This window comes from Amphichorda felina (genome assembly GCF_050947745.1).
Source record: "Amphichorda felina strain 45539 chromosome Unknown scaffold_2, whole genome shotgun sequence".
NCBI classification, from domain to species: domain Eukaryota; kingdom Fungi; phylum Ascomycota; class Sordariomycetes; order Hypocreales; family Bionectriaceae; genus Amphichorda; species Amphichorda felina.
In genome coordinates, this window is record NW_028145048.1 from 2,078,436 (window position 1) to 2,092,649 (window position 14,214).

The 14,214-nt window shown below is 56.4% G+C and overlaps 7 protein-coding genes across 7 annotated transcripts; 4 read left to right on the forward strand and 3 right to left on the reverse strand.

Annotated features, from left to right (window-relative positions):
• Positions 1-677: 677 nt before the first annotated feature.
• Positions 678-1,818, forward strand: ACO1O0_002206 (phytanoyl-CoA dioxygenase family protein; the record flags this gene model as incomplete). Its single annotated transcript, XM_083191681.1, has 4 exons — positions 678-1,175; positions 1,243-1,519; positions 1,596-1,638; positions 1,698-1,818. 4 exons carry the CDS (start codon positions 678-680, stop codon positions 1,816-1,818), a joined length of 939 nt encoding a protein of 312 aa, XP_083052895.1.
• Positions 1,819-2,226: 408 nt separating this feature from the next.
• Positions 2,227-3,447, reverse strand: ACO1O0_002207 (WKF domain-containing protein; the record flags this gene model as incomplete). Its single annotated transcript, XM_083191682.1, has 1 exon — positions 2,227-3,447. One exon carries the CDS (start codon positions 3,445-3,447, stop codon positions 2,227-2,229), a length of 1,221 nt encoding a protein of 406 aa, XP_083052896.1.
• A 627-nt stretch (positions 3,448-4,074) lies between these two features.
• Positions 4,075-5,116, forward strand: SCL1 (proteasome core particle subunit alpha 1; the record flags this gene model as incomplete). Its single annotated transcript, XM_083191683.1, has 5 exons — positions 4,075-4,081; positions 4,153-4,212; positions 4,305-4,399; positions 4,456-4,668; positions 4,730-5,116. 5 exons carry the CDS (start codon positions 4,075-4,077, stop codon positions 5,114-5,116), a joined length of 762 nt encoding a protein of 253 aa, XP_083052897.1.
• Positions 5,117-7,123: 2,007 nt separating this feature from the next.
• On the forward strand, positions 7,124-7,865 carry ACO1O0_002209 (uncharacterized protein; the record flags this gene model as incomplete). The annotated part of the gene is made up of 4 exons (XM_083191684.1): positions 7,124-7,133; positions 7,225-7,462; positions 7,520-7,685; positions 7,737-7,865. The coding sequence occupies 4 exons, from the start codon at positions 7,124-7,126 to the stop codon at positions 7,863-7,865; spliced, it is 543 nt and encodes a 180-aa protein (XP_083052898.1).
• A 412-nt stretch (positions 7,866-8,277) lies between these two features.
• Positions 8,278-8,908, reverse strand: ACO1O0_002210 (uncharacterized protein; the record flags this gene model as incomplete). Its single annotated transcript, XM_083191685.1, has 2 exons — positions 8,278-8,342; positions 8,398-8,908. The coding sequence occupies 2 exons, from the start codon at positions 8,906-8,908 to the stop codon at positions 8,278-8,280; spliced, it is 576 nt and encodes a 191-aa protein (XP_083052899.1).
• Positions 8,909-11,829: 2,921 nt separating this feature from the next.
• ACO1O0_002211 (camp-regulated phosphoprotein/endosulfine conserved region-domain-containing protein) lies at positions 11,830-12,447 on the forward strand (the record flags this gene model as incomplete). Its single annotated transcript, XM_083191686.1, has 2 exons — positions 11,830-11,865; positions 11,974-12,447. 2 exons carry the CDS (start codon positions 11,830-11,832, stop codon positions 12,445-12,447), a joined length of 510 nt encoding a protein of 169 aa, XP_083052900.1.
• Positions 12,448-13,047: 600 nt separating this feature from the next.
• On the reverse strand, positions 13,048-14,100 carry ACO1O0_002212 (metal-dependent protein hydrolase; the record flags this gene model as incomplete). Its single annotated transcript, XM_083191687.1, has 1 exon — positions 13,048-14,100. The coding sequence occupies one exon, from the start codon at positions 14,098-14,100 to the stop codon at positions 13,048-13,050; it is 1,053 nt and encodes a 350-aa protein (XP_083052901.1).
• Positions 14,101-14,214: the final 114 nt, after the last annotated feature.

Genomic DNA, 14,214 nt, shown 5'->3' on the forward strand with positions numbered 1-14,214 from the left:
CTTCATTCCCTGCCGATAGCTGGGTTTAATTTCACATAGATGGGGATGGAACAGGTTTCATGTTCCCCTTTCTAATGGTTTGGTCATGATTAGTTATGAATAAACGCATATTAACTATGGTCCCGACCTTGCTTCGGGCTGTGCCAAGAGGATATGAAAGTGAATACGCACATCGATGAGGTTGAACTACACTCATTGCTTCCTCATAACCTCTGCGGTGGTCAATATTTATTTCAGACTGAAATTTACACGTAAAAACCGCGAAGGCTTTGGAAAAGGCACTTTTTCTTGGTTTGTCTAATCCTAGTCTTCATTTTACAGAGGCCCAAAGGTTCATCAAGTTCATTCATACTACGTAGTGAGGGGTCGTGCTCACTTACATCGAAACCAGCACTTCGATCTCTTACGAGATTTATTGCTGCCATTGACCATCGCACGATAAAACCATGAGTCGAAATTAATCTAGGCTGCAAAATTAAGTTAATGCTGGCCGAGCTCCGGTGGCATGTTGTAGTCGGCATCCATCGGTCTATCTGCTGGCGTCGGGGGAGATGACCACGAGCCAAGCGTCCTCCATTTTCCATGCCGAGCTTCAACTCCACCACGCCACAACACACCTCGACTTGCCTTGAATATCGCGATAACCAACCCTCGGCCATAATACACCGTAGCCCATCATGTCAGAAACCCCAGGCCTTACCCCCGAGCAGCTCGCCGCCTTTGAGCGCGACGGCTACCTCGTCATCCCCCATGCCCTCGCCCCCTCCACCGTCTCGTCCCTCCTCGCCGAGACGCACCACCTCCTCTCGTCCTTCTCCCTCGCCGACCACCCCATGACGCGCTTCTCCACGGGAACCACCTCGGACCACGTCGGCGACGACTACTTCCTAACCAGCGGAGACAAGATCCGCTTCTTCTTCGAGGAGGACGCCTTCGACGACCGCGGCGACCTCACCAAGCCCAAGGAGCGCGCCATCAACAAGATCGGCCACTTCCTGCACGCCCTTAGCGAGCCCTTCCGCCGCCTTCTCGACGAGGACGGTGACGCTGCTGGCCGCGGTGAGGTCAGCCCCGTGGCCGTCGCGAAGAGCCTGGGCTACCGCGATCCGAGGTGTCTGCAGAGCATGGTGATCTGCAAGCAGCCAGAGATCGGTGGTGCCGTGCCACCTCATCAGGTCAAACCCTCCCGTTGATTCTCTGAAGTAGATATGAACAAAGTTTGTAGCTCACACAGTTTGACAGGACTCGACCTTCTTGTACACGAACCCCCCCTCTGCCGTGGGGTTCTGGTACGCCCTCGAGGACGCCACGCTGGAGAACGGCTGCCTCTCCTTCCTCCCTGGGTCTCACAAGTTTGCGCCCGTCGAGAAGCGCCTGGTGAGGAAGCAAGATGGCACGGGCACCGAGATGGTCGACAACGACGGGCCTCGGTTCCCACCCGGCGAGAGCTACGGCGCCGAGAAGCCGGCGGGCGCCGACGACGTGGATTATGTCCCTGGAGAAGTCAAGGCCGGAGACTGTATGGATATTCCCGCCTCTCCCTCCCTTCTTTCCCCCCCCGTCGTTGGTCCTTGGGATGCTGACTGCGATACTAGTGGTCCTGATCCATGGGAATCTGCTACACAAGAGCGAGAAGAAGTATGTTGGCATCGGCCGTCCCGGGGATGTGCTATTACATGTTGCTAACGTCAAGCTAGCACGAGCCAGAAGGGAAGAATAATCTACACGTATCACATTATCGAGAACGAGGGGCGCGAGTATGACCAAAGGAACTGGCTTCAGCCTCCAAGCGAGGGCTTCACGAAACTGTATGTCTAGTAGTATGGTCACTTCATTTAAGTGACAAGAAATAAGGAGGCCGAGAAACGGCGTGCATATCCTCAAGTCGGCAAGCAAGTGCCCATCGCGGGCAGTAGCAATAGGAAGAGAGCATGGAGAATACAGGTGTAGGTGAGATGTTAAGCACTACCGCTCGAATCGGGGCGCTCCAACGTAGCAACTCACCAGCAGCACCAAAGGCCAAGTCTTTGACACCATTATACACGTGGACTAATTCAAACACGGCAGCGAAATAGCCAAGAAAAATGTATCCGACATTCCCAAGGGTATCTATCTAGTAAAATCAACCATGTGGCTGTCACAAATGGTACAGTCTAAATGCTTCTTGCAACGTCATCCGTCATCAACAACAATGGTAGTATACGACCCCAACACTCTTTTCGTTTCTCAGTCCTCATCACTTTCCTCCTCCGAGTCAGAATCCCCGCCCGACGACGAAGACGACGAGCTGCTAGATGTCTCGTACCCATTGGTTGGCCGCTCATCGGCCTCACCCTCGCTGTCTGAATCCTCGTCCGAGCCGCTACTACTGGTGTCATCGGAGTCGCTCTCCGATTCCGACTCGGAGCTGCTGGTGTCGTCCATGTTGACGCGGAGCTTCCGCCGCCTCCTGCCCGGCCCGTCATTGAGCTTCGGCTGCGGCCTGTTCCCGTTGGTCTTCGTGGTTGCGTTGTTGTCGCTCGCTGTGATCGTCTGGGAGGACGTCGTCGAGGTGGTGGTGTCTTCTGTCTCCTCCCCGCTTTCCGACAGCTCCTCCAGCACCAGCTCGGTGCGCATGCGCTTGATCACCCGGTGGATGATGACGTCCCCGTCCTGGCTCTCCGAGACGTACTGCATCTCGCTAAAAAACTTGCGCTTTTGCCCAGTCTGTTGGCGCTTCCGCCGCAAGATATCAGCCAGGATCGAGTCGTACTTCTCCTGCTTGTCGTCGAGGTCCATGGTGCCGTCAGGGAACCCTGCAGCCCCGTCCGCCACATCCTGCATCTTGATCTCCATGGCCGTTTCGCGCAGCCTCTGGCGCACAAAGCCCTTCAGGTCTCGTATATATTCGCAGAAGGTGTCGACGTCCGAGGCGGGGATCGTGTTGGGCTCAAAGATGTGCCTGATGAGGGCGGATTGGTTGTTCTTGTTGAATTTCCAGCTCTCCCTTGAGGTCTTCCACTGTCTCAGATACTCCAACGCAGGCTTGATGTCCGCCACCGGAGGGGTCTGCTTGTCGGCGGCGCCCTTGGACTTCTTTGCCTGCTGTGCTTCCTTGGTGGGCTTGGGCTTGTTGCGGGCGGGAGGTGGAGGGCTGCGGCCTTCGTTCTTGCTGGGAGTGTCGCCAAACTTGACAGACTTCTTTGGTTTCGAAGAGGAAGGGGAACCATTCTGGGTGACGGGCTGTTCTTCCCTTCGGGTCCTTTTAACAGGGCTACCGTCCGTGGACGGCGGGGCCTCGACCTTTCTTTTGTGCCCAGTTGAGCCACCTGGGTGCCCAACGGCCGAACTGCCATTTGCGGGCTGGGATGCAGGAACAGCACCAGCAGCGGCACCGGGCTGCTTGAGCTTCAGCCCGAGCCTCTTCCACGCAGGCGTCTGTGCTGACACATTGTCTGTTGACGGCATGTTTGTCGAGAAACGTCCAACTTTGCTGGCCGTCTTTCTTTGTGTGTTCTTGCGTTTGCAGGATGGTGCGGTGAGGATGCAAGGCCCCCAAGTGTGACGAGGCGGCGGCGCCTTCTCCACGTGCAGCAGCGTGCTACTCAAGCTGTCGAAATGCCTGTAGCGGACTAGCGGTGGGATTCGGGGCCTGACGGGATTCACCGGCAATCGTAGGGTATTGGGTAGAAACACGCGTGCGTCTATGGTTGATGCTTGGGCTAGGTTGGGGCGTTGGGCATTGGTCTTGATGCAGCTTTTTTTTTCCCTCCCCTGCTGCGTATCCGTACCCATCGGTCAGTGCTTAGTGGGGATGCCCCTCCAACCACCCCTCACTGACAAAAACTCCGTAGATCAATTTTGTCACCTGATGGACCCGGTGCCGAACTTCACCCGCCACACCACCCGCCACTGCCTGCGGGCGGTGGGTTGAGCTCCAGGCAAGCTAGCCAACGCGTACATCACTGGTCATCAACCTCCACAACCTCGACTTCCTCCACGATTTCGTATTGTCACAGCTTCACCGGGCACTCCTTGGCATATTGAAACTCGAAAATTTGAATTCTTGACCGGGGAAGCCCGACTTCTTTCAAGATGTCTGGTTAGTACGGCTCCTAAAGGGCCAGTATCCCTCCAGCAACCGGAGCTTCAGCTAACCTGGGCTTCACCCAGCCGGTGCCTACGACCGACACATTACCATCTTTGCCGACAATGGTCGCCTGTATCAAGTCGGTGCGTCACTTCCCCGATTTCTCAATGGGCCAAAGACCTCTGGAGAGGCTGTCCCGCCCATGCCCGCATCACCTACTAACGGGCGCCCCTAGAGTATGCCTTCAAGGCCATCACAGCCGCCAACATCATGTCTGTAGGCGTCCGCGGCAAGGACTGCGCCGTCGTCCTGTCGCAGAAGAAGGTCCCTGTACGTCACCCTCTCGCTGTTTGTTGCCTGGCATCGCTGACCTAGAACCCGCCTAGGACAAACTCATCGACCCCGCCTCCGTCACCCACATCTTCCAGATCTCGCCGTCGGTCGGCTGCGTCATCACCGGCTCCATCGCCGATGCGAGGGCCTTCGCGACGAGAGCCCAGTCCGAGGCCGCCGACTTCCGATACAAGTTTGGTTACGAGATGCCCGCGGACGCCGTGGCCAAGCGCCTGGCCAACATCAGCCAGGTGTACACTCAGAGGGTAAGCCTGGGGACAATTACCACGTAGTTAGATCTTTTGGATGCTGATACAAGGATAACAGGCCTACATGAGGCCATATGGCGTTGCCACGACTATCATCGCTCTGGACTCGGAGTACGGCCCTCAGCTGTTCAAGTGCGATCCTGCCGGATACTATATCGGATACAAGGGTACCGCGGCGGGCCCCAAGCAGCAGGAGGCTCTCAACCACCTCGAGAAGAAGCTACGTAACAAGGATCACGCCGAGGGCAACTGGGAGGAGGTTGTAGAACTGGCCATCTCGACGCTGAGCAGCGTGTTGAGCATGGATTTCAAGAAGAACGAGATCGAGATTGGCATTGTTGGTGGTCCGCGTGCAGACGGCGAGGAGGGCACGAGTCCGGTATTCCGAAAGCTAACCGAGGATGAGATTGACGAACGGTTACAAGCCATTGCGGAGAAGGATTAGAGCGGAGGAAGCGTATTCCAACTCCAATGCCCAAAGAGCAGCGGAAGACTTGGGGTGCCACCAACAAATGAGTAAGCGGAGCGGAGGGATGGATGATGTCTTGGCCGCAGTTGGCGGAATATCGTCCCCTGGAGGCGCCCAGACGGGATTCCGCCGGGGAGGAAAGCCATGTGGCGGCGGACCCGCCAGCAAGATGAAGCTCCGGTCGGGTGGCGCTCAACTTCTGTATCTCATTAGCCATACAAGCTATGTGCAATATAGATTTCAGGCTTCGGATGCACGGAATGGCCAATGATGTGCCCCCTCTTCGTCTCTGGTCCGGTCAAACGTTGCGGTGCGCCAGGCTGTGCCTGGTATCGATGATGCTACGTGTCGGTCAAGGTTTGCGGATGGCGTCGACAACCGTCTTGGACACACGGATCCCAGAAATGCCGACTTCCGTAAGGCAGCCAGTCCCGATGCTGAGCGGCCCTAGAGGAGAGAATGTTAAACATCGTTGGTTCTTAAGCAGCCGTCATCAGCTGCCATCAGCTGTCAAAGGTTGCTCTAGACTGCTGAAAGATGGTAATCATGATATGGCAAGCTCCGTCGATGTCACATCGTCTGCTCCGGTAGGTGCTCCGCCTCCCAAGAACTGCATCTGCATAAGCCGGTAGATTACACCGAACCGCACAGCGGGGACGCTCTTAGCTTTGTGAATCGTGGGTGAGCGAATAAGGGTCCAAACTAATTAGGCGTTATAAGACGTCAACCCCGAGGCTAGGTTTGCTCAACGCTCGTGGAGTCGTAACAGTCGTTAGTGCCAGAGCGGCACGATGTTGTAATCCGTGCAGGCCGAAGAAGCGCAGCGTAGTTTATTTGCCGATCCACTCGAGTTGATTGATAGGCATCCCATCTCGACGCTAGGGGAACGATTCAGCTGGGCCCAGCTAAGCCGCAGTCAACGACTCAAATAGTGTTGGCCGTCATTGGTCCCCAGCCTCTGTGCCTCGCATGGCTGTACATGACCGTACATGGCGCCAACTAGGCCCAATTGCCTAGTTGGGAAAAGCCACACCGTCTGGTCGGTTTGGTGTTAGCTGAGCAGCCGCGCTGCCAGCCTCACATGTTGCCAGGAAGGCTCCCGCAAACGTGGGCTCGTGAAGTTTGTACTACAATGTCTGACCGCACTCCGTATTCCGCACCAAGTACCGCGTGCTCCCGTAGGAGTGCCGCTCTCTAGGAGAGAAAGGGGGGAAGAGGGGGAACAAGTCTCCCCTTGGGCCTAGCGTTCCCATGTCCCGATGTCCCAGCGTCCCAGCGTCCCAGTTATTCCAGTGCCCCAGTGTCCTAGCACCAATACTCCGTACGCAGCCATGCTCCACGCTGCAGGCACCACCAGTCCACCACCAGCTCGACTGGGGCGAGGCTGCGAGCTAATGACGTTCTCCGGCCCTGCAGGGCTTCCCTTCGTGCTAGGGCCAACGCTCCCAGTAGGGCTGGATGCCGGCCTGCGGTTGGGCAATGGGCTGCCTACAGCCGAGCTGGGGGGCAGAAACAATATCCGCTCCTAAACACCCGCGCCGTTGTTGGACCCCCAGGTGGGGGCGGCGCGAGAGCCTGTCGTTGGTTCTCGGCGGTTGCTTCGAGGGAGCTGATACTGTGGCCCCGTCGCCGTATAGAAGGCCGTAGATTGGGTTTTCTTTGAAATAGCTCAAGGGGATCTAGGAGATTTTGCGGGCATTCGCGAGCCCGCCGAATACATCCCCCAAGGATTGTCTCATCACTCTCAACAAGTTCCCCTTCTTTGTTGGATCAGTGCCGAAACCCTAGGACGGCCTCGATATACAAAAGGATGGACGGAGACTGACAACTCGACTTGTTCCGGGCGGCCTTGACGCCAGGCTCTTTTCGCGATCATTGCCGATAGTGGATATCTCTCAATATCACGTCTCCGTCGTCATAGATTGTTCCTCCCCGTCGACAGACCCCATATACATTCTGCCTTTTATTTCGACAAGCAGGAGCATGGACGGATGTACGTTATGCGCCCGAACAGAATAACCGTGCCATAGTCACGCAGGCTCGGAGTGATCTATCAAAGATCGAACTGACACAACTCTGGGCAGGTAATGAGTTCCGCACGGCTCGGGTCGCAGAGATCTTGGACGACTTTCGAACACTGCAGTACTACATCGCCGCGGCGCCAACAGAACCCTCCAACTCCGAGGACCACTACACAGAGGGGTGGGCCGCTCTCCGTCAATGCGCCATTGACGGCCAGCACATTCTCGAGTGCGCCGCAGATACGTCCGTGCCGAACCCCAGTGGTGGTGAGGAGGAGCAGAGGAAAGCAGAGCTCAGACAGTATGTCGCCGAGTGCCCGCGTTGGCGGCAAAATCCAACATCAACTGACCCTTGCAGAGTCCTTCTTGACGCCTATTCGCGGCGCCATGAAGGTCAGAAGATCTATCTGCGGCAAGGTGCCGCCCAGAGGTGGATAGACTGGCGCCATCAAGTCCTCCAAGGCGGACGACCGACCTCGAGGAACCGCTCACAGCTACAAGCGTGTGATTATCAGCTGCGGACGGTAAATAGGATACGCTCAGGTTTCCAGAATCAGAATCTAACAGCTAAGCAGGAGCTCGCAGCCATCTCAGACGAATACGTGTATACGGAGCTGCAGTCATCCGACTTAACCATGGGCCGCTGGACGGCTGAAGATCCTAGTCTCCGATCGGTGCAGCGCTGGCTGCGGGCTCGACGATGACAGGACAAAACAAAAAAGCACACATTGTGTAATCAGGAATTATGGTAATTTTAATGCATGGTCAAGGGACTCAGGAAGTGTCAGCCATGCAGGGTTGGGCATTAAAAGAACAGGGGACGCGCGGATATAATATCTAGCCGATCTTGGTGGAATTGCTTTTGCTGCAGCGTTGGTGCTGGGTTGATAGATCTGGGAAACAATGAACTGCCTGGAGCAGATGGGTTATGAAATAGACAGCTGTCAGAGAACCCCATTGTGCCGTTTTGAAGCTGGCGTGGACATCTCGAAGTGGCAATAATCGCAGTTGCTTGAGTTGGGTGGGCTGGACCCGCAGCTTGCCGCTACAGACGGTGTGAATTGATGATTATTCACATTGAACCAGGGACGAATGCTTTTCAGCCAGCCATGTGACTTATTGTTTGCTCCTAACACACAGAGCAATCCCCGTTAATGAGAGAGCCACGCCAACAGCAGTATCTGAAAAGTGTTAGCCTTTGCTGCAGCAGGCGAATCTCGGAGAAATGTGTCAAACCTTTGCTGATAACCTTGCCCTCGACATACCACTCGCCCATCACGGTGAAGAGAAACGCCATCGTGTTGACAATGGGCACAGTCAAGCTGAGCTCTGTACGAGTAGAAAAGATAGTCAGCCACATCAAGTCACATGGTGACTTTTGCCCATCAAGGCTGGCGGCAGGCCGCCACCCACCGTAGTCGAGCACACAGCCTTGCCTGAGGGCGAGGGACAAGGACTCACCGGCCTGTCCAATGAGAAGGAAGAACCAAACGCTTCCCGTCAAATTCAGTAGAAGAGGAATGGCATATCGGGGGTTTCTCAGCAGATCGACAACGGAGAAGAAGGCTGAGTACAGTTTGGTCTTGAGCCAACTGCGCTTGATAGCCGGGTCATCTAGCGCGGGGTGCGACGGGGGACTGTGGGTGCGGGCAGCCCGGCGGATAAAGGGGGTCGTGAAACCCCAGGCGAGGCCGACGAGGATGAAGCTGAGGACATAGTTGAAGAGGGGGGGCTTGTCGTCAGCCATCGTGAATCGGTAAGACAGCAAGGCCCCTTTGAGAGCTGACCACGGTGATCAAACCGGGTGATGTCCAATGGTCTATCCGTACCAGATACAGTAATATTATGTAAAAGACTGGTGGTCGGGTCAGCCGACGTTAAGCAGCAGAGGGTTGGTGTGGATGGACGTGGTTTCGAGTACTGGTGGTGAAGCTGTGGAGGGAGAGACGCACGTTGAGCACAGCCTCAGCCTCAACGGAGCTATGGACGGTAGGAACGTCCAGGATGTGTGGCGCCTTATTGGGTGGGGCTACTTCCTCGCGAGAATGTGGCGGTTGGTTCTGCGGGGTGAGTGCGCAAACCAAACCAGGTTGGCAGGCACCAGGCAGTAAAAGGGTGGTGACCTCCTTCATTTTCTGGCCCATCTTGATTGGATTTGAGCTCGACTTCTCCTGAACAAACACCAGCTGGACCTCGTCAGACATAAAGCACTGGGCATCTCCTCTGCGGTTCCGTGTCTATTATTATGCGCAACCTGCTCCATGCTCTGTCCTAGCCTTGATAGCCCATTGTTGTCCAATTGTTGCCGGCAGGACCCAGCAAGTTGCACCCCATCGCCAACCCGCCCCTTCTACCACCATGGTTCTATACGCCGCCAATGAATTCGACCAGACCATCGTGAAGCAAGTGCGGCATATCCGATCTCAGAGAGCCCGTCGGCTGTGTTGAAAATCTGTGTGCTATTCGCGACAGCTACAAGTCTAATAATGTTCGATATATGATGGATCATCGGTCCCCCCGAGATGCCATTCCATCATAGATGGGAGCTTCATTGGGGTTTCACCTGGAACGAATTGCTTTTGTATCGATGGTTTCCCCGACAGACGTATTATGAGCAACGGCCGGTGCATTTGCACCATTACCTGTACCGTTCAATGGCTCCCGTTGACTCTGGACCGCGAACCCAGTGTTTCAGGACTCAGAACCGCGATGTGGCGAGTTGTTGTGCCAATGCCTCGATAATCATTGTATCTGATGACATATCGCAGTGGAAAATGGCTTTGGGCAAATACATGACGCCAGAGCGACCGGTTGATCGTGCTAACCTTCTGCATTACGGCTGGTCTGTCTCTCGGGTGTCTCCTTTTAAGAACGCGGTAGACATCTATGAGTACAAAACACAAACCCTAACCGACAGGCACTCATCACTACTATGTCCATTCCTTATGCCTAGGTTCCCCGCAGTCACAAAATTGATATGAATAGCCCCTGTTTCTGAGAAGAGCCGCAGTACCCCGGGGGAACCCTCGATACCACTTTGGAGACGATAACGGCATCGTCTCCGTACTTCTGGACGCAATGGTCCAACAGCATATTATGCTGATGCAACTGTCGGCGAAGTCTCCCAGAACTGACTGTACCCCGAGCCGAAATCTTGGTGCAAATACTAATTGGATTACTTCATAGAACTTCTAACGACCCCATGGTTCGCGACGAAACCATGACTTCAATCTCGCGCCTCAAGCAAGTGGATTCTAGACTACTCGGAGTCCCGCGTATTGCAATCCAGACAGGCACTCGGGGATTCAGGAGTTACTCTGTACAAGCAAGTTGGACAAAATGAAGAATCACAAGAATTCACGTTCGCTCGTTGCGCACAAGTATGCGTCGTGGCCTTGGGTGATGGTCCCTTCTGGCCTCAAGTCCCTGAGTGTTGCTACCAAACTCACCTCTGTCACCTACTACGTAGGCAGCCATTGACCTGGGAAGTGCCATGATGCTTGACGGCGCACCTGCGCTATTCCCATCCGACGCAGAACTGCAATGTCGGCTTTCCCCCACCACCAGCATGCAGACAAACACCCGCCCGGATACGGAGAGCGGCATGATTTCCCCTCTGGTTACCTCTGGGTGGGGGGAAAACTAAGTCCTACGGGGATGATGTCTGTGGCACGCAGTACGTCCGTTTCTGTGACGTTGGCTAGACAGTTGTGCCGGCAGTGCGCCCGTCTTTCATGTCTAGTGCATGTGAGATCCCGCCAGCGCAATTGTGCAACCGAGAATTGACTGCATCGACAGCGACAACTACATATTAGCTTTCGTTGAATACATGGACCAGGCTTTGGCTGCTACCACACCATCAGCCAACATAATGGGTGTCTGCAACTCTGCATTGCAACAGGCCCTGCTTTGTCTCCTATAACCCCCGTCGGGCACTAATATCAATGGACGCCATCAAGGGACTGACTCATAGTGGGAGATAAATTAGACAATGCATACGCAACTAAAACTACCTACGAGTAGTGAGGTACCTGTGAGTGGCCGGTGTTTAATTGCGCCATGCGATGCGGCAGTTTCTGCAGAGAACCAGGCACTTTGATTTTATCCATCGTTTTGGAAGGGTTGCTTGGTTTGCCAGGAGCTAGGTTGCTCGTTTCAGATGCTCGTTGATGCCCATCGCCAATCATCGGGCACCAGAGTTCAACAGGCGAAGAGGTTACCAACCACTAGCACTGCCAGCAGTGACTTCACCTGACCTGGTGACCCCCCAATTGCCCCGCCATCCACCCGCACCTCGCAGGCTCACAGTCTACTCTCAAGCTCCAGCCAGCCCGGCACACCAGCCCATTGCACATAACCATTCTCGTTTGCCCCCCTCCCTCACGTATCTGGCATCTGACATCTCGCACCTCGCATCTCGCATCTCGCCAGCGACGAAATATAGCGAAGCACCAGGAATCAGGAGCCAAACGACAACACGCAAAGCTCAGGCTGACAGATAGCATCGTCATCAACCGTTTGCCCTTCGGCGGCCGCGTCCCCGCCCACAAGGCCACAGCCCCAACCCCTCGCGGTTCTTGTTCTTGAAGCAGCCGCTCCAACGCTTTCGATCGAGGACGTACTTCGTACACAGTACAGAGACCACCCACAGCTGAGACAACAGCGACAATGAATCCGCATCAGAAGAACAAGGTCGACGTCAAGGTGAGTTCCTGCCTACGACCCTCACACCTTGTCGAGGGTCCCCATCCGTACAATCGCAACAGGCATCGACATTCCGAACTGCCGGGTCACTTGCTAACCTCTCACCAGTCCCTCTCCCCCGAGGAGCAGCGACTCTTCCGCCTCTACGGAAAGCTCCCCTCCCGCTCCGACCACTTCGCCAAGCACCTTAAGGATCGCAAGTACTTCGACTCCGGTGACTACGCCATGTCTAAGGCCGGCAAGGGCGACGGCGTCGACGCCGGAGCCGTCGGCTCCCAGCACCCCGTCCCCGAGAACATCCCCCACCTTACCTCGCCCATCCAGCACGTCAACAGCAGCACCTCGTCGTCGTCCAACACATCCACCTCCATCCCCGGCAGCGGTCCCACTGCTCCCGGCAGCCTCCCCAAGCACATCCACCACGGCTCCGTGCCAGGTATCCAGGCCGGCAGCCCCGTCAAGGAGAGCAGCATTCTCCAGCGCGAGACCAGCGCCGACGACGTGGATGACGAGAAGGAGAAGAAGGAGGGAGGCGCATCCGAAGCGGCTGCTGCTGGCGAGGGCATTCCCATCCGGCGGTGAGCCAAACATACTTACGACCAACACCTGTCTTACGAGGCAGAAAATGAGGAAAGTAAAAGACTACTAAGGACTCAAGGAAGAGCCGGCGACGATGCCTGTACGAGAGCCGGAAGGAAAGGCGACACTGCTGCCATTTTCAATTTCCTCGGTTGACGAAAGCATCTTATTTAATCGCAAGTTGGCGTTGAAGGGATATCGCACACCATTTTGAACCTGGATGGGAGGTTATGGCTTTGCCCAAGTTACGCCGCCTAGGCTGCGTCTGGTTATTGCTGTTTTGCTACGTATCTTGGCGAGGGGACAAATTGCTAGTAGTAGTAGCCTAGGTACCTACACTGACGAGGAGCGGCCGCGGGACAATACGTCGGATCGGAGCTCGGCCCCTCGCCTCCATTGATTTGATGTATTTAACTCGGACGTGCCCAAGGTCAGGACGGACCAGCACATGAATTTTCGCAGCCGCAAGCAAAATCACTTTTTTTTTTCTGTCACGATATGACGCCATGCAGTGCCTAGGTATTCATACCTACCGTGGTATATATAGCCCTCTTTGCCTTTTCCCAAATTCCTTCCGTTGCCCTTTTCCCCGTCATTTCAAAATCAAGCAAGCGCCTTCTCCGCCATGGCCTTGGCGCCCTCGAACGTCTTGTTGCCACCGATGAAGCCGGCGGCGTGCACAAAGACGCAGCCGTCGATGCCCGCGATGCCGTCGAGCTCCGCGTCGCGGAACCCCCTCCAGGCCTCGGGCAGGGGCTTGCGGCTGACAAACGAGTCCTTGGACTCGGGGACGCACTGGATGCGCCACTTGGCGCCGGGCTCGGGCTTCTCCGGGTACAGGACGTAGAGGACGGAGGCGTCGCCGCCCTCGAGCGAGTACAGGTGGTCCTTCCAGGGGACGCTCTGGCCGTCGAAGACGAGGACGCGGCCCTGCGGGTCGAACTCGGCGCGGCGGTCAAAGGCGCGCTGGACGACGGCGCGGGCGGGCAGCCAGACCTTGGCGTAATAGTCGACCTCGCGCTCAAACTCCTCGCCGATGCGGGCGCTGGCGGCCATGAAGCGCTCGTCCTCAGCGGCCTGGGCCTCAGCGGGGTCGGCGGCCTTGGCGTCGTTCCAGTTGGGGTTGAGGCGGCCGACGAGGGCCCCCAGGGTGAAGCCGCCATCGCTGAAGCGCTTCTCGAGGCCGGCGGCGGCGATGGCGGCCGGGTCGTAGACGGAGATGCCGTTGTCGTGGGCGTCGAGGGCCTCGACAAAGTTCTCGTACAGCTTGCCGTAGAGGAGGTCGACGTCGCCGCCCTGCTGCTTATCGTCGGCCAGGCCCAGGCGCTGGGCGATGATGGCGCGGCCAAAGTGCATGAAGACTAGGCCGGCGCTGGAAAGCTTGGTGGGGCGGCCGGGGAAGGTGGTTGTGAAGCCGCGCTGGTGGTGGTCGTAGCGGTTGCGCTGGGCGTCGTACTCGCCGCCGACGTCAACGACGGTGTGGCAGGTCTCGAGGACCTTGGGGTCGCGGGTGCGGACGAGGGGCGCGTCGCGGTAGGTCGGCAGCATGCGCAGCATGTGGACGGCGAGGGCCTCGTCGGCGTGGAAGTGGCCGTTGTGGGTGCCGATGAGGGGCGAGCCCGAGGTCTTGACACGTTTCGCTGCTGATTCGGCCATGATGGAGGTGATGCGGCGCAGCATCGACTTGAGTGGAATGGTAAAAGGGTTGAGGTTTAGTCCAGCGAGAAAGTGAAGCTATCGATTTGCAGTGGGACGTCTGGTCGAAGGCAG